The 27,862-nt window shown below is 55.6% G+C and overlaps 7 protein-coding genes across 7 annotated transcripts; 3 read left to right on the top strand and 4 right to left on the bottom strand.

The window, feature by feature from the left end:
- Nucleotides 1–406: 406 nt before the first annotated feature.
- On the bottom strand, nt 407–2,380 carry SPSK_03172 (uncharacterized protein; the record flags this gene model as incomplete). Its single annotated transcript, XM_016730013.1, has 1 exon — nt 407–2,380. One exon carries the CDS (start codon nt 2,378–2,380, stop codon nt 407–409), a length of 1,974 nt encoding a protein of 657 aa, XP_016584781.1.
- Nucleotides 2,381–6,839: 4,459 nt separating this feature from the next.
- Nucleotides 6,840–7,346, top strand: SPSK_03676 (uncharacterized protein; the record flags this gene model as incomplete). Its single annotated transcript, XM_016730511.1, has 1 exon — nt 6,840–7,346. One exon carries the CDS (start codon nt 6,840–6,842, stop codon nt 7,344–7,346), a length of 507 nt encoding a protein of 168 aa, XP_016584780.1.
- A 287-nt stretch (nt 7,347–7,633) lies between these two features.
- SPSK_03180 (MFS transporter) lies at nt 7,634–9,583 on the bottom strand (the record flags this gene model as incomplete). Its single annotated transcript, XM_016730021.1, has 3 exons — nt 7,634–8,336; nt 8,419–8,674; nt 8,731–9,583. 3 exons carry the CDS (start codon nt 9,581–9,583, stop codon nt 7,634–7,636), a joined length of 1,812 nt encoding a protein of 603 aa, XP_016584779.1.
- Nucleotides 9,584–13,552: 3,969 nt separating this feature from the next.
- SPSK_02937 (uncharacterized protein) lies at nt 13,553–17,932 on the top strand (the record flags this gene model as incomplete). Its single annotated transcript, XM_016729785.1, has 2 exons — nt 13,553–16,251; nt 16,333–17,932. 2 exons carry the CDS (start codon nt 13,553–13,555, stop codon nt 17,930–17,932), a joined length of 4,299 nt encoding a protein of 1,432 aa, XP_016584778.1.
- A 474-nt stretch (nt 17,933–18,406) lies between these two features.
- On the bottom strand, nt 18,407–18,916 carry SPSK_03675 (uncharacterized protein; the record flags this gene model as incomplete). Its single annotated transcript, XM_016730510.1, has 1 exon — nt 18,407–18,916. One exon carries the CDS (start codon nt 18,914–18,916, stop codon nt 18,407–18,409), a length of 510 nt encoding a protein of 169 aa, XP_016584777.1.
- A 2,483-nt stretch (nt 18,917–21,399) lies between these two features.
- Nucleotides 21,400–23,306, top strand: SPSK_03194 (uncharacterized protein; the record flags this gene model as incomplete). Its single annotated transcript, XM_016730035.1, has 3 exons — nt 21,400–22,104; nt 22,210–23,028; nt 23,097–23,306. The coding sequence occupies 3 exons, from the start codon at nt 21,400–21,402 to the stop codon at nt 23,304–23,306; spliced, it is 1,734 nt and encodes a 577-aa protein (XP_016584776.1).
- A 1,658-nt stretch (nt 23,307–24,964) lies between these two features.
- SPSK_03749 (uncharacterized protein) lies at nt 24,965–25,303 on the bottom strand (the record flags this gene model as incomplete). The annotated part of the gene is made up of 3 exons (XM_016730583.1): nt 24,965–25,032; nt 25,059–25,130; nt 25,213–25,303. 3 exons carry the CDS (start codon nt 25,301–25,303, stop codon nt 24,965–24,967), a joined length of 231 nt encoding a protein of 76 aa, XP_016584775.1.
- Nucleotides 25,304–27,862: the final 2,559 nt, after the last annotated feature.

Raw genomic sequence — 27,862 nt, 5'->3', positions numbered from 1 at the left:
GAAGTGACAAGATAGAGAACAAAATATCAAGAAATCGTCAAAGGTCATCAATAAAACAGGGACGAAGAGAAAAGAAATGAAAAGAAAAGCAAACATCTCCACACTACTTGGCCGACGATCCGTTCCAGGATGGTCGGTTTGTATGGGGAATAGGGATGGTATCGCAGATGACTGTTATCGTGCACAATCCATAATAACGAGATATGTTGCGAGCTTTTTTTTTTGGTTGGTCGTGCCGTTTGGGGAGTTTTTTTTGGGGGGGGGGGGGGTGCAGGAAAGGAACAAGTCGACTTGAAGAAATAAAAACTGTTCAGAGGAAAACAAAAAAAGCCACCTCCGACTGGGAAACTTCTCAGCCAAAAAAAAAAAAAAGGTTGACGAAAAAAAGGTTAAAAAGTACGACTCCTTAAATCGAACCACCGAGAGGCACTAAGTCAAACTCGAGCGGATCGCTAGGAGCATACTGCTGGGAATAACCAAACGCCGTCGCGTCAAGTTGATGCTGCTCAGACAGGAACGGGTGTGCAGTTCCTTGGGTGATGGTGGTACCCGAGGGACTGCTCATAAACCAGGACGATTCGAGACCCGACATTTCGCGGAGCAGGTAGCTTGAGTTGGACTGCGACTCGAGAAAGTGCGCAGACGACACGAGACCGCTGGCCTGAGTGTACATGGCCGACTGGTCGAGTCTCGGCATTTCAGCCTGAAGTTTGGCCGAATGAACATTTTTGAGGCCAGCTGCGTCTCCGCCGGCGGCGACGGCCAAGGCCGTGACTGCATCTTGTGGGAACGCTTGTGGGAACGCGAGGCCCATGCCCATGCCGAAGTAGGTGTAGTTCGGAATGTCGCCCATGTCTGTACCAGTCGAGGCGTCCATATTTCCAGTGACGTCCTCGCTTGCCTGCAGGTCCTGAACTTCGTTGAAGCTATCCTCCTCTTCTTCGTCCGCATCGCCTGCCTCGGTCACAGAGGTGACCTGGTCTTCGGTGATGGTTATTTCTACCATCCATTTTTTCAGAGCGTGCATCGGAGGCCAGCCTCCATCACCGTCTGCGTCTGGGTTGCTGGCGCTGCTGTCCACGGCTGATGCCGCACTGGAGCGCTTGCGCGACGTCTTCCGCTTGAAGTGCGCGCGACGGAGGTGGGCGGCCGCGTTGTAGTACATACCGTAAGCCTTGCCCTGCTTGCAGTGCTTGCAATCACTGAGCGGCCGGGTGGCAGTGATGGACGACTCGATACCGTCCATGTGCGGGTCACGGCAACGCCACTTCTTCACGGTGGTGGAGTGTTTCGAAAGCTTGTGCCGCCGAAGCTCGTGATCGCCTCTGAACCCTTCCGGGCACAGAGTGCAAAGGTCACAAAAGAGCTTCTGTGACTTGGGCCGCTCGCGCTTGGCTTTGGTGATTTCTACCTTTGCACTGGTGCCGCTGGCAGTCTCCATGACCGAGTCGGAGGACGAGTGGCGCGAGGGCACAACAGGCCTCGTGAGCGCGGCCATCTTTGGCTGGATTTGAATCTTGCTGGCGTTGTCCAGTTGCCGGCGCAGAGATGATTTCGCGCGCATACGGAGAGACGTGTTGGACCTGGCGCTGGTGCCAGAGACCGATCGCTCCATGTCCGCAGAAACGTGTTGGGGGCCGGTGTAGTCCGCCAACGCAAAGGTTGCCGCATCAGCAGGGTTCAGGCCCAGAGACGAGTAGCTGTTGTGAGTGTCGCTTCTTTCCATAGCCTGTGCAGCCTCCAGCGAATAGGTAGGGCCAGGAGACGCTTCCAAGTCGTGGCTTGCTTGGCCCGCAGAGAAATATCTGGAGCCGATGCCGCGAACATCGTCATCGCTGACACAGTATGAATTGGCCAGAGAGCCCTCCGTTCCCACACTCTTGCTGTAGCTCATGGCAAGCGACGATCCGGCGGCGTAGCCAAATGGGTCCAGGAATGAGCCTTGGGAGTCAGCGTGCGCCATTTGAAGAGGAGCCGACATGTTGTCACTGTAGCGGTCGCTGTGGTGCCCGCTCAAGGCCGTGTCAAAGGTCGTGTCTTCCGTGAGAGACCCGCAACTGGACGGGAGAGAGTGCAGAGCTGTGGCGTTGTTCATGGTGCTAAAATCCGTTTGAAGATGCCCGGCTGGGACAGATTGCATTTTCTCGCTGGTCGAGACGGGGATCTGCCCTGGGTCTTCATAGATGCCTCTGGTGCGCAGGTAGTGTGCTGGCTCCATGCCGATACCGTCGAAGCCCATATCTGCGAGGTCATGGGTGCCTCTTGGACTTGACATGTAGGACAGTATATGAGGCTGCGAGAAGTGTCTCCGAGCCAAGGCATGGGGCTGCGAACCCATACTTGGTACGACGGAATAGGGCGAGCTCAAAGAGGGGGCCATGTCGACAGAGGTAGGCGACTGCAAGTGGTGAACAGGCCGAGACGTTTTTGACCGCTTTAACGGCGGCGGTTGAGCTACCGCGCCGTCATAAGAAAAGTCCTATGTTCTGTCAGACAGGTCCATGGCAGAACAGCAAGAGATCGTGCGTCATACCTCAGTCAGGGTAGTTGTCGGAACGCCAGCCGTGAGTCCATGGAAAGTTTGATTACTATTCCGGCTGGCCATGATATGGCAGTGATGAGGAATGAAGACGGACAGAATAAGGTGCTGTTCTGCGCGTGGGTGGTGTATTGAGGATGAATGAGGCGAGAAATAACGAGGCAGTTCTTAATGGGGATGTTAAGGCGAGAGCGGAGTTGGGAATGAAAACGAGAGGATGGAACGAGGCGACAAAGCCGGCAGGACAGAGTCTAAAGAAGAAAAAGGATCGATCGGACAAGTAGTCGTTGGATTTGGGCAGGGTTGTTTATGTGGATGCGGTGACACATTTGAGCAGCTCAGAAAAAAGACGGGGCAGAGACCAAATAAATAATCGGAATCGACGAGGTTTACAGACACGCAGAAAAGCACAAGTAGAAGGAGAAGGTGAGTATCATACGCTTGTGTGTGTGCATATGTGGGGGGAAGATGTAAAGGAGATCAGTGATCAAAGAAAAAGTAGCAGAAGCGGAGAGGACAGCGAGAAGGAAACATTTGGGGGGAAGAGGAGGAATAGCGGAGAAGAAGAAACTAGTCGTGGTTGTATGTCGTAAATATGTGTGCCTGCGTGGCATGCGAGTTGTGAAGTGACAGACACGATGTGCAAGCATGAGCGGGCAGACATAATGGGACTTCGTTTGGCTGAGCCGCATGGTGCCTTTGTCCGGTCTGGCGTTTTGTGGATGACCAGAAAGTTGCTCCTGTCCGCAGTGGAAAAAGAAATATATTTTCATCCTTTAATTGGGAAATGCAAAGGAAGGCCGCTAGTCAAACCGGTGTGTGGATTCGCATCCCCGATTTGAGGGTTGCAGGGGTCACAATATTGCCAGTTGCAGGACACATCAGGTCGTGTAAGGGTGGGTGTGAGGATGTGAGGTGGTCCAGGTGCTGAAGGTGTGTAGGTTGTAGCATGTCATCACCCGTATGCACTGGGCGGTGCCTTTTCTGCCTCCAGCTGTTTGCCCGACGACAAGGGGATGGAGGCCGAAGGAAAAAGAGGTATGTCGCCTTGGCTCGCATCTCATTCGACGATGTCAAGAAGGCGTCTCCACCAAGAGGGCGGTTTATGATGTAGACTCTTCGTGCTCTTCTGGAGCAGATTGTTGCTGGTCAGTCATGTCTCTGAGGTCTTTTAGGTCGCATCATTTTTCGTGGTGCAAAAGTAATGCCGCAATGAAAGGCTTGTACAGGGCACACTCTGTTCTCTGTCTTGTTGGTGTGTTTCGTTCTAGGACTGCTGCTCTCTAACATACTACATATCTCATACATGGGCTGTTGGTGTTTATGCGGCGTAAAGCTGCCATGCAGTATCAAAAAAGAGACTCAACAGCGGCAAGGGGGTTGGCAATTCTGTTCGCAAATCGGTCAGCGGTGCGAGCACAACACAGCTGGTGTCTTACAGTCAGTCGAAGGATCATGCACCGCGGCTTGCGGAAGCATTCTCGCTTTCAGGCTCACGTATGTTGAACGGAGTCACTATTCTGTATGTCAAACTTATTGGACGCAAGGCGGGCCACAGCGTCGTATGTCGAAGGAGGATAGTATGCACACTGTGGCACTCAAGAAACCTCCCCAACCCGCATCCAGGCACAAATTGCGGCGCCGAGACCCCGTTCCAGGCGGTGATTTCTTCTTTTTGTGTTTCCTTTTTTTCCCCCTTTGAATTCAAAGCTTCCTCGGTTCGCTTCGCACTTTGTCCGGTTTGGGGATGGGAGGCAATGATCGGCAGTGAGCCGTCAAAGAATGGGGGGCAGTGAGCCGCGACTGGGCTTTGTATTGTCCTGCAGAGTGTGCGGCATGGAGTTGTCCAGGCCGGCTATCACAGACCTGAAAAGGAGACAATCAGCCAGGCAACAGAGCTGATGATGGCTCTGAATGAGATGGCCAAATCCGAGACACGCTGTCGGTGTTGGTCCCCACAGTGGGTGTCGAGGTGTGATGAAATGAGAGGGAAGAGTTGCGGACAAGATGTGTGTCTCTGCGATGCCGAAAGTCATTATGAGAGAATGCGTTTCGACGTTTGGTCATTACGAGCGATCTTTTGGGGGAAAAGTCCCCAACAAAACAAATCAAATCAAATCAACCAACAAATATTTCCTCTTCAAGATAGAGCAAGCCGCCAGGCTGACTTTGTCTATCGTTCTTGCCCTTGATGTAGGGAGGCTGAACATCAAGTCAGGAAGTCGCGACTGGTTGACTCTTTGGAAGGACGTCTCGACTCTCAACGGCTGTTGAAGGAAATATGGGTGGACTAGGGCGGGCCGCTCTGCTAAAGGTTCCTAGCGTTGAACCAGTCCGTGAGGGCTAGGCCAATTCTGTCTGGGGCTGGACAACACCAAGTCAGCCGACACAGTGGGTCCGTCTTTTGATTTTTCAGTTCGAGCTGTCCCAGGTTTGCCAGGGAAAGAGCCAACGGGCGTTGCAGCTGTCCCGCATCAAATTAGAGCCAATCAAGATTTTGAGGCGGCGAGACAAGTGCAGAAGACAGGAAGGAGCCAGACAGGACTGTGAGGCCCGTCAGGGAACAGGAGCGGCAGTGTTGCGAGGGGAAAGTGGGGATTTGGAAATGGTTGGCCCAGACTGTGCCAGCGAAAGTAGGGCGACACTTGGCGGCTTGTCCACTGACAGAAGGAGCAGCAGAGACTGCTGTCCGCCCCATCCGGCTTCACTGGCTGGCGGTGATGTGTGGCTCTTTTCCGCGCTTTTACCTCGCTTTCTTTATCTTTATTTTTTTTCTCTTATTTTTTTTTAAAGCCCCCCCAAACATAACACATGAGTACCTGCCACGGGCTGCATTCTCCGCCTCTAGGCCTGCATATCAGGGGGACCGACACGACCGAGAGGGCCGTGTATCCAGGTCACTCTTTGCCTCTTTGCCTGCTGTGTGCACCCACCACGCGAATAGCACCCCCAACCATGCCCAACCGGCGCTGCCCGTCGCGGCTACTTACACTATTCGAGGCTAGATCCGCTGGCCAGGTTAGCGTTGTTGGTGCCCAAATACGCACTGAAGATCGCTGCCCAAACTGTGCATATATGCTTTCGTGCCTCATTTCATTTATTTCGGTCATTTCCTCATCGACCGCGCGCCCTGGGCTCTTCGTATTGTCACCTAGACGCACTGACCAACAGGACCAGATAAACCCATCGGCGATCGTCGTCGGGATGACCTCACCTGGTTCCCCGAGCCGACATGACGACAATGCCGAAATCTAACTGCAGCGGGCGACAGCACTACGTAATGATGTGCGAGCGAGAAAATGTGCCTGAAAGAGGAAAGCAGCCTCCTGATGACTTGTCTGCAGTTGACGACAGACGTTGTGCAGATAGCAGGCTTTGCCGTCTGTATGTCGTATGGTTGCAGATTGCATAGTTTCACAGCCTGTCGACTGCAGAATCTCCGTATCGTATCAGCCATCACCGTCTCACATCGGAGAGCGAATATTGGCAGCATATCGTTGCATAGCCCCCGTAGCCGTCACAAACAAAAGACGGTGTAAACCGTTCTGCGGGTGCCTGACATGCTGCTTGTCATGGACGCCTTGGCTGTTCGTTACGTGCATCTCCTTCTGCTTGTTGCCGATTTCTCTTTACTGAGCATTTCTGTTGCATCTGTCGCGACATATGCCAACGAAAGATAGTGGGTTACAGGGATTGCTTCGTTAAGTTGTACTCTTACAAGAGAATCGCGGTAGACAGCACGGATATGGCCTGTACTAATTGTAAAGCGCGACAAACCTCGATGAGCATGAAGACCTGCAAACGATGTCGACGAGTCCCATTCTGTCACAAAGTCTGCACAGTTGAACCAGATATGTGTGCCACGACACTGTGCATAGTTTCTCGCCTTGCCTGCTGAAGCAGGCGAAGCTAGGGCTGGTCGACATGGCTGCGCAAATTACGTGCAGGAAGCGTGCTTATGACGGAAGCCGGCTGTACGACTCAGCAGTTATGAAGGTATGCTGTCTATGTTGGTCGCAACACTCTAAAAAGAGAACAACGATAAGCACGAAAACCGTCGTCGTGATTTTGACGTTCGCCGTTCAACCTCGCCTTAAACCAATATGCAGCAAAGCGAGTTCGGAAACCGACACAAATCGGCTGTTTAGCGTCGAAAGTGGACAACAAGCGGGGCGGATCGAGCTTCCGAAACAGACCTTTGAGCTATTCATGATATTGTCCTTTGACGAATTCGTCCGTCGAAAAGAAAGAAAGAAAGAAAGAAAAAGCCGTACAACGTCCAACAAACCCCGCACCCTCAATGTCCGTCGTCGTTCACAACATCAACACCAGGGACGAAGAAACGCCGCTCCTCATCTCTGTGCACTCCGAACCTGCGCCCGGCGGTCCCTCGCGTCTTCCACAGCGCCAACAGCGCCAACAGCAGCAGCACCTCCGCCACCTCGCCATGGCCAGCATGTTCTTCTGGCGTGTTGGCGCCCTGTACGGCGCCACGGCCGTCGCCCTTGGCGCGTTTGGCGCGCACGGGCTCAAGAACCGCGTCAGCGACCCGGCCAAGCTGGCGACGTGGTCGACGGCGGCGCACTACCAGCTGGCGCACTCTGTGGCGATGCTGGCGGCGCGGGGCCACCCGGTGGCCTCGTCACTTTTCGCGACGGGCATGACCCTGTTCAGCGGCAGCATCTACGCGCTGGTGCTCGACCCGGAGCGGTTCAAGGCTCTGGGGCCCGTGACGCCGGTGGGCGGGCTGTGCCTGATTCTGGGGTGGTTGTCGCTCGTCTTTTCGCGGGGCCGGATCCAGCTGTAAGACCGCCGAGGTCCCTGGACAGACAGCCACCGCGGCATCCGCTTTGCGACACTCCTGCGGACAATCTCATGTACATGTATCTCTTCTCTCCCCTTTGGTTTCGGCATTTTTTCTGTATCTCTCCTCTGTCGGCATTTCCTGTTACGACAAAAAAAAAACAATTGTATCTTATTATGACGCTCTACATGGTTACGCTGTGCATGTAATACGCTTGTCATGCTATATGCTTTTTGCTTTTTGAATGAAGTGAAACAGCAGAAAACGTGGGAGAGGGAGACGAAACAGCCTCACGACGTTTCGCCCTTGGATACTGATTGTTGTACAGACCCGTCGTGCAGGCTTCTCTTCTCGCTGCCCGGCCGATCGTGGCCAGCAGCCCGATCGCTGTCTTCGCCGGACGGTGGCGTCTCGTCCGAGTCGGCCTCGTTGGCTTCGAGATCGGCACTGGCACTGCCGTCTCTTGTCGCGACCGGCACCGGGACCACTCCACCGTGGGCGTCGCTCCCCGTCGCACCCTCTTGCGCCGCCTTCTTCTTGGCCTCGCGCACGTCCGTGGGCTCCAGACCTTTGTCTTTGACAAAGATGCACACCAGCAAACAGAGGCCGATGAGGGGCACCTGCAGCAGGAAGACGGCATGGCTGGCGGCCATGTAGGCGTCCAGGACCGCCTCCCGCGCGGCGGTGCTCGCGAAGCTGGTGGGCAGGTAAAAGGCGTTGTTGGCCAGATAGGCGTACTCGACGGGCAGGTGCGCCCGCAGGGCCGCCTGCAGGACGGCCGCCGCCACGGCCAGACCGACGGCGCCGCCGGTGGCGCGAAAAAAGTTGCGCACCGAGATGATGACGGCGCGGCGGGCCTTGGTGGTGTGGGCCTGGAGGGCGACGAGCGTGGGCTGGAGGGTCATGCCGAGGCCGGCGCCCACCAGCATGAGCGGCACGACGATGGCGGCAACACTGGTGGTGCGTGTGTTGAGGAGCATGAGGCCGGCGCCGCTGCAGGCAACGTTAGTATGGGCAGCAAGAGAACGTTGGCATTGGACGGTGAGAAGGGGTTGGGACGGCTAGGGTCACGTACAGCGTCCAGCAAGCAAAGCCGCACCAGATGACTTCGCCGTAGCGTTTGATGCGCGACAGGTACTGGCCCGACAGGATGGAGCACGACGACTGCACCAGGACCATGGCGGACACGAACGCGGCCGATTCGATAATGGTGTAGCCCCGTGCGTTTTGGAGAAACAGCGGCAAGTAGTAGAGCGAGATCTGGTACACGGCACCCAGCAGAAAGCTCTGGACCATGAGCACCGTGATGACATGGCTCTTGAAGATTTGCACTAATAAAGTTAGCGTCAGCGTCGGCTTTTGTAATGGGCATCGTCTGGGACCATACTTGGCATCATGGGCAGCTGAGCGATGCGCAGCTCCACGACAATAAAAAACACAAACAGCAGCGCCCCAATCACCAGCATGCTAATCACCATGGGCGAGTCCCACCGGAAGTACGAACCGCCGCCGCTCACGGGGATCAGCACGAGGATCACGGCCGCCGACGCCGACAACAGGCCCCAGTAGTCAATCTTGCGCGCGTTCTCGCGCAGGCCGCCCTGGGGCGGGTTGGACGGCAGCATGTACGCCGCCACGCACCCGACGACCACGCCCAGTGGTGCCAGCAGGTAAAAAAAGGCGCGCCACGTCGTCCGGGCCGTGAGGCCGGCCGCCAAGAACGGACCCGCCAAGTTGCCGAGGCCGACACACGCACCAATGATGCCCTGGTAGAAGCCGCGCTGCTCGAGGGACACAACGTCCGACACGATAATCATGCTGAGGTTCGTCACGCCGCCGCCGCCAATGCCGGCCACGCCCCGAAACACATACAGCATGGGTCCGTTGCGCGAGAGGCCGCACAGCAAGTCGGCGAGTGCCAGGCAGCCGACGGCGGCCAGGTACACGCGCTTGCGGCCAAAAATGTCGGACAGGCGGCCGTAGAGCATCTGGAAGGTGGTGTTGGCGATCAGAGACGCAGTGCCGGCCCAAGAAATGGTGTTTTGGGCGTCGAGGTCGCGGGCAATGGTCGGGAGGGTGACACTGATGCCGTTCTGGTCGATAAACGTGATCAGCAGCGTCAGGGCGAGGGTCGCAAAGACAATGACGAGCTTCTTTTTCGGCAGCAGGTCGGTTTGGTCGTACAATGCCTTTTCCGCGGCGGACTGCTGCCGCGTCATCTTGGCAACGCCGATGGCCATGGTGGGAGGAGGTATGCTTGTTCAGAAAATACAGTAAACTATGCCAGTAAACTTGTGGATGTCGTGATGCAACGGTGTGCATCCGGCCAGTTCCATATGTATGTATGCAGCCGGGTGCGGCTGGCGTCCATGTATCGCAATGAACAAGAGAGTACTGCAATGGTGGTCGATATTCGGATCCGTGGACCGTAAAGGCAGCCTGGCCTGTCGAGCTTCGAAGTAAAGTGAAGGACTAAGTCAGATTCCAAGCATCGAAAAGGAGTTGAATAATAGTGAAACCCCGGACTGGGGTATGGATTGAGTGAGTCGAAACGAACAAACACAACTGAAAAGTAAAAATTAAAGAGCGAAACGAACAAATAAAAGAAAAGAAAACAGCGGCGAGGTCTTCTCACGGCGAAACTCCGAACGGATATCTGCCGGCAGCTCTTCTTCCAGTCGACGATCAAGACGACGCAGGATGGAGCGGGAGCGGATCGAACGCGAGTCACAAAAAAGAAAAGAACAAGAAAAAAAAAAATTCTACGAGTTGCTTTTCTGGTCCTGCTGATCCCCGTCGGTCTAGCGCTTGTGCGCTGCCGCGTCGTTGCTTCCGCCACCCGTGCGCCTGGGGATGCGATGCCGTCATTGCCGGACTGGGTCCGGCCAATTCCTCTGAGGCGTGGTTGCAGGCCCCAGGGACTGGGGTTGGCCTGGCTCGTATGACCGATGACCGCTGTCAGCAGTCTCTGAAGGAGGACAATACCCCGTCCTCCGCCACTGGGCAAGCAAATGAGAGCGGTTGATACCGAGTACATCGTAGAAATGATTTTTATTTATTTACTTGTTTTTTTTCGATTTTTCTTTCCTAACTCCCAACAGCGGCCTCAAGCCGACGAGGCACCGATTGCGCTGCCGCGAACAACAACACATGTCCGCCGAATCGGATCCAGCCTTGCCGCACACATTGCACGCGACCGTTGGGTAGATGTGTTCTTGACATGTAATCACTTATGGGGGTTCATGTCATCGTGTTCTTTTAGAGAGAACAAGAGTCGGCCCAACCCACACCGATGACAGTTGCAGTTGCAACAATACAAACAAGACAACATACTTCGTAGCTTGGACAGGAATCGGCTTGGCAGACGACGAGAAGCTTTGGGTGAAGACGCTATCGGCTCCGAACCGGCCTGTCCATGATTCAGGCCTGTCGTGGGCTTCTTGGTGGGTACTCAGTCTCCGATTTTAGGGGACGTCAGCGGGGAGGTTTCGCCGTCGGCATTACTGGATTTGGTCGCCGAAAATGCGTGACAAGACACTGGCAGATTTTGCCTGTCGATGTCGACATGCTGACAAGACACAACAGACGGCCAAATGGCATGAGATGAGAGAAAACCATGATAGCATCCCTGCCCGTAAACTGACTGCAGTCACATCTCGAAAGCGATGTTGTTCACGAGCATTGACAGTCATTCAGGAATGAATTGGCCGCTTTTGTTGGCAGGTAGCTTCCGTCTATCAAACTTGAGGATATGCGCGATATTCGGCATAAGACATACACAACAATGGGGATGGATTTTTTAGTTGGCACATCTAAACCGCCTGTGCATGTAAGATACATCCAGACCGCAACTTTCTTGTGGCTTGACTCGACGACGCAGAGGACGAACTGATGGACACGTCTTGGAGAGCGATCCCGAATCACTGCTATACTGTAAAACGCCCCCGTACAACATTGACACCGTTGCTGGACTCGTGGCCATACAGCGTAAGGCTGTCGGTGCAACCGAATCGACAGTGAGCGACAGATTCACGAGGCATGATCGTCTGGTGCGATTTCTTTCACGGAGGTAGCAATGGTCGATGTATTTGGCCGTGATATTGTCCTATGTGACCTGAACATCAATCCAGCAAACATGACCGGCCAATAATTATGCAGCGAACATGAGCACCAATAACCGAATAGTAGGCTCTGTGACGCTGAAACACGGCGGGCCGTTGCCTGTGGCCAGTGGCCTCGCTAATCGACGTGCCCTAGCGCCCCTCTTACCCATAGACAGGTCTCACACATGCTAACACAGCTCTTAGCTACTCAGCTTTGGAGGCCCACATTTCCAACTGCCTCTCTCCACGCGACCGGCGACCAGCGTGTCTGTCCAGTAAGCACGTGCGTCAGGGACCCAATGTCGCTCAGTGCCATCACGACGAGGCCTCTGCATCGCCCGTCTAGATATTGTACGACGAACGCGTTGCATGCAAACGCGCCTGGCCTGCGTCTGGTTTCCTGTTTGCTGCTCGCGGAAAGCGCTATAACAAAAGCGGCCGAAAGCACGTATTACTGCAAAAGCATAGGTGCAAGTACGACATACTCTTCCGCACGGTTGCGCCTTCTGCAGGCGATCGAGTTTCTCCACATTCGTGCCTCCGTCTCCTCTTTTCTCCTCCTCGCAATCCGCTCCTTCTCCTACTCCTCACCTTGTTGCGCCGCATGTGTCGTACTTATCATAAAGAAAGAACTGAAAGGGGAAGGAGGCGATTGCTTCATCTACTAGCTCCGTCAGTTCTTGTTGGTCGGCGAGGCAGGCAAGTGCCATCTGAGCTTTTTAGTCCGTCTCTGTCCTCTGCTGACTGCTGGGTGCATCTTGCACTATTCCAACCTATTCCATCTGAGCTGATACCCTCTCGCATTGTGACTATTATTCGATCTCGTCGTGACTATTGTCCTGTGTCGTTTGCGCCTCGTCGTCAATCAGCTCTGCCGTTCCCCAAACCAAAAGCAACCAAACAGCCCTGGCTCCCTTGCCGTCCAGCTCGGGCCCCTGCGTCAGCTCGCCCACCATTCGCCCTTGCCGAACCTTCTTTTTCTGCCACTCTCCTGCCCTTTCCCCGTCATCGCCTCATCTACCGTGGCTCTATGCTTTGCGGTCGCTTCATCTCAGATTAGATTGCTCAAGCCCAATAATTCGTACATATATTTCCTCTACGACAGCGTCACGTCTTCGCTCACCCGTTCCCAGCGACCGTGCTTCTCCTGAGCTGCGCCATTTAGCTCTCAAGCTCCCCGGTTTCTGTCTGAGATCCATGTTTCGTTTTCGAGGTTGTGCGTCTGGTGACGCTTGTTCGCGCCTTCCTTTGGTGGCTTTGTTTTAGCTCCAATTTTTCCCTTGCCACCACTTCGACTAACCGCTATTAGCGGCAGGTGCATCTGTTGGTCAGTGCTCCGTCCAAATTTTTCGGGCCTTGACTTTTCCCCATCTTTTCCCTTTCCAACGTGCCCTGCCCTGCGTCAGACACCAGCCGCGCCCCTGGAGCTCGTGTCAACAGCTGCGAGGCAGTACGACCTCCCCGGGTGGTTCTCCAAAAAAAGTCGGCAAGTAACTACAGTGTGGCCCTGATCTGATCTGGTGCTCTTCCCGCTTTCTCCATTCTTGCCGTCCAGGCTTTTTCGCTAGTCCGACCGGTTGCTCCTTCCCCATCCTACTTTTTTGTTTCCTCCTTTCTATTCCCTTGACTGTCTGGTCGCCTTCTCCTTCCTCTTACATCGACACCTCCTCCCTCGCAACTTCCTCGCCAGCTCCTCTCGACACTACGTCTTCCCCGACGACGTGCGTCGCGCCTTCCTTGTTTCACCGCCGACACACAGGCGCGCGCCCGCTCTGCCCCTTTTCGACTCCGAATGTACACTGTAATCGACTCGGCCTGCCCCTTGCTTACGACAAAACGCGGTTAAGAGTGGAGTGCGCGCTCATTCGACGAATGTGAGACGCAAACTCAGGGCCGAACAAAGTTGCAAGCACCAAAAAAAAAGAAAAGAAAAAAAGAAAACGACCCAAAACACCAAGCGTCAGCCTCCAAAACACAGCCCAAGGAGCTGGGCTTTGCGGCACCCGATCACCCGATCATCGCCCTAGTTGTTTTTCGAGGCTACAAACTAAAACATAGCGAGGAACAAACCCACGTTCCAGCTGCCCCGTTCGTCGAGGCGGCGCCATGGACTCCCGACAACCACCGCCTCCAGCGCCACCACCGCCACCGTTGTCGACAGCGTCTTCATCCTCGCATTCCCAGCATCCCTTTCCGCCGCGAAACAACCCATCACCACACTACGGCCGCGCAGCATACCCACCGCCTGACGCGCGCTCTCCATCAGCGCCGTCGTCCGCCGCGTACGGCGATCCCAAGGGCCAGCACCAGCCGCATCCTCATCAACCGCCTCATCCACAACATCCACAACATTCACAGCACTCACAACATCATCAACCGCATCCCAGCGCCCATCGACGAGGGCCCTCTGACTCCTCCTTTTACGCGCAGTCGCGCTCCGCGTACCCATCGCACCCGGCCGGGCCCGACGTGGCCAGTCCCAGCTCCAACAACCCGCCTCCCCATTCCGTCGCCAACCACGCCCGCAACCCGAGTGCCCCATCGCTAAGTCGCGCGATGCCGCCACACTCTGCCTCGCCGCCCCCTCCGCTGCAGGGCAGCGGCAGCAACAACGGTAGCCCTGGTGGTCCTGGCGGTCCTGGGGGTCCTGGTGGGCCACCACCGCCGCCGGGCCATCACTCGCCATATACACTGCCTCCGCCACGCGTCGGGTCGTCCTCCTCGGCGTTTCCGTCTGTGCGCGAGCTGCCATCACTCTCGTCCCTGCCGCGCACCGGCAGCTCGGGCAGCTCAATGTCGATATCGTCCATGCTGGGCGGCCCGTCCATGGGCCACGCGCGTGAGCAGTCAGGGCCACCGTCGTATGGCCCGCCACCGCCGCAACAGCCCGCGTCCGCAGGGCCCCCGGGAAGCGGACCTGGTTCTGCCTACGCGTCGAGCATTCACGCCTCGCCACGCATGCGCTCGGCTGCCAACGACTACAGCCCCTACCGCCGACCGCAGACGCCTCCGGACCACCAGCGGTCCTACGACGCGCGTGATTCGCGGGACGGACGCGATCCTCGAGACACGAGAGGCCCCATCGCCGCCTCACCCCAGCAAGCCGGCATGTACGTCACCACGCCCGAATTGCCGCGCTACGGGACCCCCCAGTCGTATGCGCATCCCCAGCGCGGCCCGCCGCCACCCAGCGATCAGCAATCGCGGATGGCTGCCAGCATACCGCGCCCCAACAGCCAGCCCAAGTCCTATCCGCGCGGTCCGCCGCCTCCGGGCGAGCAGCAACAGCAGCCGCAGCAACACGGGGGTCCGCCTCTGCCGCACGCCGACGCCATGTACGCCCGCCGTGACGAACACCGCGGGCCACCTCTGCCGGACTACAGCCCTGACCAGCGCGGCCGCATGTACAAGTACGAAGACCAGCACCCACCACACCCGCCGCAACATACACTACCCTACTTGTCCGAGAGAGAACGCGAACGCGAGCGGGAGCGGGAGCGCGAGAGAGAGCGGGAGTGGGAGCAGCGTGAACGCCAGGCCCGGGAGATGGAGTTTCGCGACCGTGAGCGGCGAGACCGAGCCAATACCGGTGGGTCGGATCCTGGTGGACTCCGCCCACCCCCCGGTGCGCTCGGCCCCGACTACAACACACAGCGGCATCCGCAGCAAGGCGGCCCTGGCCTTCCTCAGTTTGGCCGTCCGCAAGATGCTCGCGAACCCTCACATGATCCACGCGATCTGCGCGACCTACGCGACCCCCGCGATGCTCGCGATGCTCGCGATGCCCGTGATGCCCGTGGCGACCCCCGTGGTGACCCGCGCGATCCGCGCAGCGGCCAAGCCTCCTGGCGACCACCGTACGATCAGCAAGGCCGGCCGTACGAGCATGGCCGATCAGGCGAGTACCCAGCCTCGGCCGGTCCCGGTCACAACCAGCCACCACCGCCGCCGCCGCCGCCTCCACCATCGCAGTACCCTCCTCACGGGCCGCCGGCACCCGGCCAAGACCGCTACCCTCCGACAACCCTTCCTCCCTCACACCATCCCTCGGGTGGTCCGTCGCCATACGAGTCGCCTGATCGAAACCGCATAGGCCTCGGCCACCCGTCGGGTCCGCAAGGAGGACCGCAGGCGCCGCCTCCGCCGCAGCACCAGCACCAGCAGGGACCTGTGCAACCGCTGCCACAGCAACAGCAGCAACAAGGTCCTCCGCGCTTCTCCGTGCCACCACGGCCTCGCCCAATGGACGACGCGCCGCCGCCGCCTTCGGTTGCGTATAGTGCTCGTGGTGCTGGTGGGAATGGCGGCCCACCTCCTCCTCCGCCTCCCCCTGGATACGACACGGCCCCGCCTCGCCAACGGTCTGCAGAAGAGGCCGCACACCACCCACCGCGGAACCTACTGGCCATCCAGGAGATGAACCGCCGCGGTCGCGTGTCCCCCCTACCGCGGGCGGTCCAAGGCGCCCAATCACAAATTCACGGCCCTGCCGGCGAGCCCTCCATTAAGAGCGAGTTTGGCCGCATGTACGTTGGCATTGGAAACGGCGTCGGCATGGGCCTCAGCAGCCCCATCACGTCCGGCGCCACCTTGCCCTTCTCTAACGGCAACGGCGGTCCCACCAGTGCCGACGGCGCAGCCCATGACGCGGCGGCTGATGCGCCAACCAAGCCGGCCAAGGGCAAGCGCCGCAAGGTCGCAAAGGATGACCCAGCCAAGCTTGCCGGTGTCGAGGACGATGGCAGCGGTCGTGGCACGCCCGCTGGCAAAACCAAACGCACTAAAACGGCCCACCACCATCACCAGTACGTGTCAAGCCCTCGTCTTGTTGCCTTGCATTCTCCCACCTTGGGTTATGTTCACTAACCGTGCCTTCCTCTTTCTAGTCACCATACCCCCCACCACCACCACCACCATCACCCTGACCAGACCATTTCTCCGTCGACCGCTTTGTCCGTCCTAAAGAATGGCAAGGGTGCGACGCCTGTCCCTCTTCCTGCCAGCGTGGCCGGCCCCTCTCGCGACTACAACGCAGCCCAGATCCCTCAAGCCGTGGCCCGACCTGCCTTCCAGCAACCCCTTCAGACATCGCCGCCGCAATATCCGCAACACGCCCCGCACTTGTCCCCAACCAATCCACCCAATGGTGCATTTGCGCCCATCCAGGCGGCACCTGCCGTGGTCAAGCCGAAACAGATCGTTCTCTCGCAGGCGGTCGTCGATAGTGTAGCCGACCAACCGCGCAACTACCTCGGCGACGTCCTGTACGAGCCCAAGCTCAAGGCCGCACGCAAGTGCGATCCTCTCACCGGCCGGCCGCCGCGCTACCCGTACTCGACCACGCCCCGCCCCTTGCCCCTCGATATGATCAAGGACAAGGCCAACAGCATCTTGACGGTCAAGGTCAACAAGCTCTTCTTGGCGTCCGCCGCCCGTGAAGAAATCACCCACCGTCGCGCCCTCTGGGGCACCGACATCTATACCGACGACTCGGATGTCGTGGCCGCCTGTATCCACGGCGGCTGGATCCGCGGCGAGTGGCCAGACGATGTCGACGTCGACATGCTGGGCCTCGCAGAGCAGGCCGACGCACTGGCTGGCGGCTCCGGCGGCTCCGGCGGCTCCGGCGGCAGCACAGCGAAAGAGAAAGAAACGACGAGCCGCAAACAGCGCGCCGCCGCTGCCGCCGCCCTGGAGCACGCGCGCAACCAGCCCCTGCCCGATCTGCTGACTGCGCCGCTCAAGACCGGGCCCATGGACATCCCACCCGGCCGCGACCTGCACGTGACTCTCCTCGTGCTGCCCGCCCTCCTCAAATACGGCGCCACCACCCGCTTCGGCATCCGCAGCCGCGAGTGGGGCGGCCCGCCGCACGAGCCGCAGCACCAGCCGCACGACGGCATGAGCTTCAAGGTGCTCAAGATACGCTGGGTGGTCAACGGTGCGGGCGCGCAGAACCGCCTGCGCGGGAAAGCACGGCGCGAGCGCATGCGGCAGGCGATGCGCGAGGTGGATCTGTCGGCGTCGCAGAGCGAGGGCATCAAGCTGGGCTTTGGATTCGGTGGCGGCGCGCCTACGGGCGACGATGCGCACGCCGGTGTCGGTGCCGGTGCCGGTGCCGGTGCCGCTGACGCCCAGTGGTGGCGTCCTCCCCCGCGCAAGGCGGAGGCTGGCGACGGTGACAAGGAGAACCGCCCTGGCTCGACCGAGCGCGGCGAGACCGCAGCCGCGGTTGCTGAGACGAATGGCGACAAGGACCGTGCCGCGGCCGAGAAGGATGCCGTGTCGACTGCGGAGGTGGCTGCACCCAAGGGCGACGACGCCAAGCCGTCGGATGGGACGTCGGCAGACAAGGCAACCCTTGCCAAGACGGCTACGGACAACGACGGCACAGCGGCGACGGGCACCGACGCAGCAGCCGGTGATTCTGCGGCCGCGGCCGAGGACCCCGACACGACAATGACGGATGCTGGGATGGACGACTAGGAGAAGTTCCTCTACCTCAAGACGTTGGAATTCACGGGGACGATCCTCTTTTGAGCGGCATGTTTATTCGATTTTGCTGTTTGTTCGTTGCATGTTTTTCAAGGCGATTTTCTCGTGGGCACGAGATGGTTCTGCAGTGTGCAATGTTCGTATGGCGTGTAGTTTGTCTTACTAGTTTCTTGTATTCTCGTTTTCTCCTCCGTGCGTTACTCCTATTCAGTTCCGTTGTTTAATTCCAAAAGCGAGAAGGTTCCTGTTGCCTGAATTGTCTTCTATTACGTATAACCACACCCTCTCCACACACGTATCTTCTTCGTCTACAATGTTACAATGTCTCAAGTCACAGCTCCGTATTTTAATCCCCGCCTGATCGTATGCCGTTAAAGTGAAATGGACGTCCATTCTATGCAAGTCCTATCGTACAGCCATCATAATCTCAGCCCAAATACCTATGTCATACCCCCATCACTGCCCCTAAAAGTCAGTCACCCGCCCGTTGAAGCTCCAGTCGCCCGAACTGCCCCACCGCAACGGCTCGTTCTTCGGGCCGCCCACCTCGCCCGTCTTGGGGTTCCGGTCGCCGTCAAACTCGGGCGCCGCACCGCGCCAGACGCCCTCGATCGGGTTGCCGTTGAGCGCCGATGCGGGTGTTTCGGTGGCAGGTTTCGCCGACGCCGCTGAGGCCTCCGCCTGTGTCTCGCCTGCTTCTCTTGCTGCTGCCGCCTCTTCCTCTGCCTTAGCGTTGGCCGCAGCGACCGCGTCCGCCAACGACGCAGCCGCCGCCGACTCCTGCGCCTGGCGCACCAGCTTCTCAAACTCGGCCTGCTGCTCGGGCGGCAGACGCGGCGGCGCCGGCTGGTCGTCCCATGCAGACGAGAAGGCGCGGAGGGCTATTGTTGCCGGCGCGCGGTGAGCCGAAACAATGGGGATACGGAAACGTGCGGCACTGCGGCACATGGCCGCAAAGCGCGAGACGGGCAGCATGGCAATGTCGTTGCTGTGGGTGCTAAAGACAAAGACTGGCGGGAGCGTAATTGGAAATGGCGTTGCGACGAGCAAGTGGTTTATTCATAGAACCCTATGCGTTGCCGTCGTTATCGACGTGCTTGTCGTTGTTGTAATTATCGTAAAGCAGTGCCACAAGTCGGACCATTGTCGGACGTTTGAATGCTGAACCTCGGCGTCGGTGATTGGCAGTTGGATGGAGAAGAAAAAAGGCCTGATGGCTTACATAATGTTGAATGGCTTCCTGGTTTCCTGCGGGTCATCGTCCTGTATTCGTCAGGTTTTGGTGCAGCCAACGGCTAACTCTATAGTGGGATGCTACTCTGCGAAGTGCTCCTTTTGTGGGCCTGGCCAGTTCACGGCACGATGTCGCGTCACATGTTGCCAGCGACCTCCGGTACGCTCTTTCCAGATAGGTCGACGATGTTTTGGGAAATTATGAAGGCACTTGCCCAGTCCAGCCTACCATGGAACACAAGGAAGGTGCAACCCACAGAAGTGCGTCGTAACGAATCTCTATCCTATACAACACATATCCGTGGCCATAAATGGCGGCCGTCGATCATTGGCTGCTTGACATGTTTGCGGCTCAAAGATCATGGTAGCCTAGAGAAAGAGTAAAACATTCTCCCAAATATGGGCAGCAACTGGCCACAAAATATGATGCAAACATCACTGCAGTCCCTGAAGAAGGAAAGTGCGAGCCGGCACTTGAGGTTGCGTACCCGCTCTTGCCGCGGGAACTCTCACGAACAGAACCCAGCCAGTCGCAGTTGCCTTTGGTGGTCAACTGACGATGCAGGACACGAAGGAGCGACCCATTCTCATCGCATGCACCGTACAGAAGGCCGTACTTTTCACCACAAACTCCAATGACCTTCCGCTACTTATCGCCAACGGTTAAACGCGTTCGCCAAAGAGCCCCCTCTCTATCTGTAAATATCTGTGTTTCCCTCAAAACAATGTCGCCTTTCAGTTATGCACGACGTGTGAATTGCATGCTGCCCAGGGCATTCTGCTATCGACCCGTTGAGTCGCATTTTGCCAGACGAGGTCACAGTCTTAGCCTCCCACGCCCTCGCTTTGCGGTACGTTTAACCTTTCCATGCTTTGACAGAATGGTTGATCATTCCACGGGTTTCTGCTGCTTGCATCTCGACGAAACCCAAAGGAGAATGAGGTTTGGCCACTAACGAGAGCAGAAATCTCAGCCTTCTCTCGGATCACACCCCACCCACAGTTGACACGTCGGCGCGCATTTGCTTTCTGCAGGCTGCTGATCTGCAGACGAAAGCAAGGCAGCGAAGACTGGGAGTGAGGCCACGACAACCAGCCATAAAAGACCAAAGCATCCCTTTTGGCGGTCCGAAAAGGCGCCTGTCATGTAATTACGCCGACAGTCGTACAAGGGTCGCGCTGCCGTGCTGTCGTTTTGCCAGACGGGAGACGTATCGCTGGAAATTCACACTGAATCCGAACAAGTTCCTCCTCTGCGGCACATACTTCCATGCCATCTTGGCGATGATTATTAGGTGACAATATACCCAGTGGAAGGGTGGAATGAAGACGCTCAAGTCACATGTCCCAGGTTGTGCCTATGAGCATCTGCTGCTCGTCATTCTGGTTGATGCCACCAATAACAGCCGATGCCAACACCACCACCACCACCACCACCGAGCAAGAAGCAATGAGCCGCACGTTTCGTTGCATCCTGCTGTCCAATCCATTCCGTGCCTTTATTCACTGCCCCCTCTTTCCATCCGCTACTCCCCCCCTTTGGCCTACTCTCTCAGTTGTGAAACCTAAAATCCCTCTTACGGCCGCCGTCATTACACTTTCTTTCCCTTCCTCCTCTAATCGCACTTCTTTCAGATGTGCTTATGTGTTGCCTTTCCATTGCTATTGATAATTTCATGATATCGCGTGTGCATTTACGGGCCAAGAACGTTGTCTCATATCCTCAAACGGCTGGTTGCTTTCCCGCCCAGTCATCTGTTCCGTCTCCTTTTAGCATCCTTTGCGATTTGGAGTGGCAGCATCCAGCTCACCTTATCTTGCGGGTTGTTTTTTTCCATTCTTTGCACACAGCTCGCCCTGTTGCAACTGCCTGTGAAACTATCCCGAATCCAGACCTGCTGGTTCAGGACAAGGGTAGTCGGCGTGCACCAACCTCGCAGCGTTTTTGGTTACGCCTCTCGTTCCAAGAGAGTTACCTTTACACTCCGGTGCTTATTTGGTCGAGAGTGTCTAGCCAAAGACATTCGGATTACAGTCTGGTGGCTTCATCAACCTTGGATTTCGTCCAAGAGAGTCCCTCGTCCGAGTGGACATCCTACTAACAAACTGCAATGCACGACGTTGCCTAAGACAACAGAGCAGCACCTCTTGACACCTCGTTGGTCTTACCGTCTTGTTTCGGTTGGTCGACAAGATCCTGTCACATCCCACAGCTCTTGATCGATATGGATTTTCTTCCGCCTGTGGGTACCGGGCCATCGTTCTTTCTCGTGCCAGACAACCATAACGCACATATGGTCATCAACCATCCACACAACGCTGCGTACGTGGACGCGATCGATGGTGAACCTGCGCTGCACCTGAATTTTACGGGCTTGGTCAACGACAAGATTACCCTCGGTCGATCAAATTGCACAATCACACTTCCAGACCACCACGGCGCAGGCATCCAACGACGCCACTGCTACTTCTGGTGCAACTCGTCGACCGGTGCCGTCATCCTCAACGACGAGTCCCCAACCCGAACTACACTTGCCTACGATCAGGATGCGGACTTCAGTGTTCCCATGTCGCAGGCCATGAACTCAGTCGTCGTTACGAGACGGTTCAACCGCAACATTGCCATCGGGAATCGAAAACACTACAAGTTCAAATTGGTTTGGGACGGTGACGAGCCCGTGAGGAATTTTTTAACACAACACCCGAACCAGTTCGGCCCCGAGTCGTTCGATACAACCAAAGCACGCTACATCCAGGGCCAGGTTCTGGGGATGGGTGGCTTCGGACTCGTCCGCAAGGCGGTAAACATCCACAGTGGACACGCCATGGCTGTGAAACGATTCTACAATCTCGAAGGGAAGGGACATATCATGGCAATTCGCGAAATCAACAACATGCTCAAGCTGTCCTCCAACAATGCAAAGAGACACGTAAGTTGCCGGTTTTCTACGGTGTCCTCCCGTCACAAAACCTAAGTCATCATATTTTGCGTTCTTCACTCAGGCGTACAAAGCTAATGTAACCCGGCTCACCAGGACCATATCCTTCCCATTCTCGACGTCGTGTACGACAATAAACACTATCGGTGGATTGAGATTTTCATGCCTCTTCGAGAAGGGTCCGTCTATACTCTTATTGAAGAAGCAGACCGTGCGCTGTCCGACGCCCAAATTGCAGAGCAGGTTCTCTATCAGATGGCAAAGGCGCTCAAGTACATGGCCAAATATAATATGGTCCACCGCGATATCAAGCACGCGAATATCTTATACGAGACTCGCATGCAAGACGATGGCGTCGCACCATACTATCACTTCCAACTTGCTGATTTCAATCTGTCCAACGAGTCCGCCCAGGCGCGGACATTTGCTGGTACACCGGTGTTCATGGCCCCGGAGGTTTACGATCGTCAATTGCAATCGTGTACAGCAGACATATGGTCACTCTTTGTGACGGTTGTATGGATCTACAACTTTGACGGGTTCCGGACATATTCGGCAGACAACGGCTTCGAGCTGCGTGAGAAAATCACGGCGATTGCCCAGCATGAGCTGTTTGAACATATCCGTGACATGGCAATCCAAGACCCGAGTCAACGGGTGTCTGCAAGAGAGCTTGTGGCTCGCCTAAAAGGTACTTCATCGTCTGGCAGGTCCGGCAGGGCAATATTCACCGGGCTGCATGACGATGGCGACGGCGCCTATGGCTACGTTCCGTATATTACGGACGATGTTGCCCAGAGCTTTTCCAACACCTTTGGCTCATCCAGCCGGCAATCGATGATGAGCAGGAGTGCCATGAACGGCTTTTCGGCTATGGCCGAGTTTTCTCTCGCTGGTGGCACAATGATGCCAAATGTAAGTTAATGAGACCAACAAACCTCGATGAGTAACTTGCTAACGGCGTTTGTTTTCTCCTTTGTCAGCCTTACCAAAACGGCCTCATTGACGAGCATTACGAGTACGCCGACCAGTTCCCCCGCAATGAAGAAGTCGATCTTGACGCAACGGCGGGTTTCGCCGAGTCGCAAGCAGAAGACAGAGAAGACGAACCCGGATCGGGCGACGAAGACCGTCACAACATGGGCACGGAGGCGGATAGTGCTACTCCGACATATCCCTTATCGACAGACTGAGTCAAGTGACTTGCTGCGATCTTATTTATTTGCCAACTCTTGTCCTGTTTTCCTCACCACGTTTTCATATGCACAGTTTTTTAACGTACGTTTCCATTAGCTTTCTTGTCAAGCATCATGTCCCATTTCAGTCCTGACAGAATTGTTGTCATCCTCGTGCTATTAGCGCAATTTTGTTGAAGCTCTCTCTTTCTCATATTTCCCCGCCATATTGTCTTTTCATTTAACGACCTTTCACGATAAATGCTGTCCAAGTGTTGCTTAACACTTGCAAATACGTTTTTTTTTATTCAAGTTAAATTTATTTCATAATTTCCCATCCTATTTTGCTATGCTGTCTTGTTTGATTGTTGCTCCAGTTTTCTTTTATTTCTGTCTGTTTATTACAAGTATGTTATTACCTTACACTCCGCATTTCAATTTTACAGTAGAGTTTCTTATGCTTTCATGTATTTAACTTCTCGCCTGGGAGTAAGATGACGTTATAGCAATCAACTTTTTTTTTTTGCTCATGAAATAAAATCACCCAAATGGAATCGTCTGAACTGTGTCGCACCCGCTACTTTGTCAACTTAGAGATCTATAAGAGAAAGAATGAATACAAAAAAGGAAAAGAAAAAGATTCTAATAAATCCATTTTCTTGATTTTGTGGTGGCGGCTGTGCAGGTGCAGACGTCGATGTAACTCGAGTCACGACGAGACCGTTTTTTGATAGGTTACGTTTAGTCTAGCAGAGTGCTGTCGACGGACATTTGTTTGCAATATCTTGGGATCAAACGATTTTAGGAACCAGCTTGCCTTGGAGCCGGTACGGAGGGACAAACGGCAACGTGCAAAAGAAAAAAAAAGACAAAACGCTATCGTGGCAAACAATCCGACACGTAGAGTTGCAGTGGTGATTTCAACGACGCATCATGCCGAAATGGAACCTCCGAAATCAAGGAAGCCGTTCAGCTGCTGTGGCGTTGATCACGATCCAGTCACTGACAGCTGTCAGACAGACAGCCTCAGCAGCCACACAACACCGCGTCGGACCCGTTTTCCAAAATCGTCTCGGACAACATGGCCGACTGTTGTCCAGTCCCAGGTTCTGTTTTGCACAGCCACGCAAACCCAGCGTTGTCAGTGGAGGACCACGTACGTTCCTCAAGCCCCCAAAAAGGACAAACTGCGCGACGCTTCGTCGTACAGAGTCCTTTCAATGCAACAGGCGTGTTGCAACCCTACGTCGGCATGCTTTTCGGACGGACAAGGGGGTGTCGATGGCGCACGGGCGCAGTGGTACAAGTACAACGTACGAGCGCATCGTCGTCCAGTTGTGGATGCGCAGGTTTTGCCGAGTCTCGATGACCTGCATCGCAACAGGCCAGGCCTGGCCACGCAAACCTCCCGGACTGTAGCTGGACGCTTTTATATTTTTTATTACCGTATATACATATACTATTTTTGTTTTCCTCTTTTGCTCATATTCGCGCAGTGCGGCTTCGTCCTTTGAGCTGTGGGGATTCTTTGTTCACTCTGTGGTCGGGCGTCGTGCACAGCCGCAGTGGACATGTTCTGCGCTTGCCATCTGCGGCCTACAGTTGTCCATTCCGATCGGAGGAAAGGAGCAAACGACAAAGATAAGAAGTGTAGGGCCATTCCACATACACATTGTCTATTTGACATTGTTTATACCACCGTCCTCTAGCGGAGTGTTGCGTACAATTCCGTGGACTCCAAGGACTAACTAAGTATGTTGTATGTCTTACCATGAGGGACGTTTACTTCCTTTGTCAATATCGTTCCGAGACAGCCGCGTGCTGCTGGGCCTTCCTCGCCTTCTACTGCATTTCTGCTTTTACCTGCGTGCATGTGTAGCCTGTATGGAATATGTAGGATGCAGTATGCAGTATGTGCACGTACGACGTCTTCGCCGCAAAGCGTGTTTGTGCCTCACATCTGCATTGGTATACGGGAAGCAGCTCTGCTCCTCCTCAGCACTGTCGATAAACATGTCTGCCGTTGCAGCACGAAGGCTTTCGCTGCTTGCTGGCCTTGTTTATTTTTGTCAGAAGGAATCAAGCCATGGAGCGCACAGTGGCTGCGCCATGGCGCATCCCTTCTTTTCTTGGCTCCTTGGGCTGCGCGTGCGTTGCGCGTGCACAAGTCCTGTTGTCCACGTACGCAGGTCTGAGCACATACTATTTTCTCACGGGATTACAGAGTAATTCGTAATTCGTACTTTCGCATGGTTGTCATACGCGGTCCGTTCTTTGCCCAGCAGCCGCGGTCCGGCAGGCAGGAAACGCTCCTTGCCGATCGCCGTTAGATTGTTTCAAAGAGGCAATCCCATGTCCGATTTTTGTTTTGTCGTCCGTCTTCGTCTCGCTACGGGGATCGCTGGGTCGTTTACCGGGTTCCACTGGGTTCCGCGCTGGGAAGTTGGAGATCCAAAGGGACCTTGTTAGGATTTGATGATTTTGCCCAGATCGAACGATCCTGTCTAGCTTTGTTCAGAACAGCCCGTTGGTTATGTTTTGCCGGGGAAGTGTTGGGCATCTTCGCCGAGAGAACGCGTACAAAAGCACAGTAGAAACGTCCTTTTTTGTCTTGAAACACTAACGTCGAAATCGTGCAACACGACTCATTTCGGAGAATTGTCGTGTGAGAACAGGCCTGTGCGGAGCCTTAAAAGAGAGTGAGAAAAAAAAAAAAAAAAAAAAAAAAATAACACGGGCCTGTCGGCTTCTAGAAACCATTATTGTCGTCGCACGATCATTTGTTGCCCATTCCCCGTCCCTTTTTTTTTCTCTCTCTGTATAAAACCGCAACCAGGTACAGCTGTCCTGGTCCTTGTTTCCATCGTCGCTGAAGAGTGGAGTTTTCGGTCGTGCAAGTGGAGTGACTCGTTTTGTTTTTTTCTTGCAAGTCGGATGGGCGCGCATCTTGGTGGCGTGGCGGTTTCGGTGGATCCCCGCCGTTTGCCAGTGGCGGTCGAGGGCTGAGTGATGCTGAGAGTGCAGTTATTACAGAGTACGACATAATTACTCTTCAGCAAGGCGGTGATGCGTTAGCGCCTTGGAGTCCGCTAGAGGACAGGATGAAACGGCGATGGACCCAGGCCCTGGGACGAATAGCAGACGAAACAGAGGCAAAATAGAAAGGGGGAGGCGATACGGAGCATTTGACAGTCTCGACAGGGCGTCCAAGGGCATGCTCCATGGCCTGGCTCGCGTGGTTTTTGTGGGTTTGCCACTCTGTTGGGATTTGGTCGGAAAGTCGGCGATGGAGAACAACTGACGGTCAGACAAAAGGACGCCAGGACACTTGTCGACGGAAGAAAGCATGCGCCGAGACTTGCAAAGAGTCAATCCGTACAGCGGCGGAGAACCAATGGCGATGAGCGATATGAAGATGCGTTCGAGGACCAGAGAGGACGGAGGACAGAGAGAGACAGAGGCAGAGGCAGAGGACAGAGAAAGAGAGCAAAAAGTGTGTGACATCACACAGCATCATCCTGCAGGGCGTATGACCTCGCGTTCCAACGGCAGCGTGGATGCAGCGGGGTGCACAGAGGGTTGCGTTGCGCTCGTCAACGCTGCGTGTATGTCGCACGTCGTCGAAAGCAAAAGAAGCAAATGCGGCTGCTGATGTAGGATTGGGGGCTGCGGTTGCCGCGGGTTGGCAGGATGGAGTGGTGGTATCTCGTAGGGAGATAAGACGGGCATAAAGTGGAAAGGGATGTCAAGAGAGACGAGCGGGAGACTCGATGGCTGAATTCTTACACAAACGAGACGCCCACCCAATGTCGACGGAGAGGGGAGGCTGGCGATGATAGTAAGAGGTAAGAGACAAAGACACGAGGTGCAAACACAGGAAAAGACCACGGAACCGAAGCCGAAACCGAATCGGCCGGCGCATCTACTCACAATGTAGTGATGGTGACACGATGTTGGCAATACAATAATACATTCGCGGACATATCTGAGCGTACAACACATAGACGCCAAAACACTTGCCGCGGCTACTTCCCTGGCCGTTGTAATCGTCATCGAACCGCACGCCGCAGAGCATCCCGCGTGCTTCGCTCTATTGACTGTTTGGTTTCTTACTCTGTCCCCAATCAGTCTATGGTCGGCACCCAAATGAAAGCATGGGCCCGGACGGCAGGCCAAGGCAACGGGACGGGAGGTGTGGGTGGGCCAGCTGGAGAACATCGTGGCACGGATGCAGGTGTGACGGTGTCTTCGTCTTGACGTTTACAAGTACGCAGTCGTACGCTGTAATTACGATGCATGTAGGCCATCAGTGCGCCGTATGCATGTCGTAATTGAGTCGTCGACGGTGTCGGAGAAGGCCGAAAGGGGAAAACGGCCACCACAGCCAAGGCCAAAACCAAGGGCAAAAACAAGGGCAAAAACAGGGCCGCGACAGTCCAGTGCAAAGCTTGAAGCTTGGTACAGGGGTACATTTGATTTGGAGACGTCTTGTTCGTTTCCATTCTCTTCTCTTCTGCAGTCTGCATCTCGGCCGTCTTGTTCTTCTCGTCCGTCGTTGACACAAAATGCCCTCA

The sequence above is a fragment of the Sporothrix schenckii genome (genome assembly GCF_000961545.1).
Source record: "Sporothrix schenckii 1099-18 chromosome Unknown Cont47, whole genome shotgun sequence".
NCBI lineage: Eukaryota > Fungi > Ascomycota > Sordariomycetes > Ophiostomatales > Ophiostomataceae > Sporothrix > Sporothrix schenckii.
This window is presented reverse-complemented; position numbering and strand designations above follow the sequence as displayed.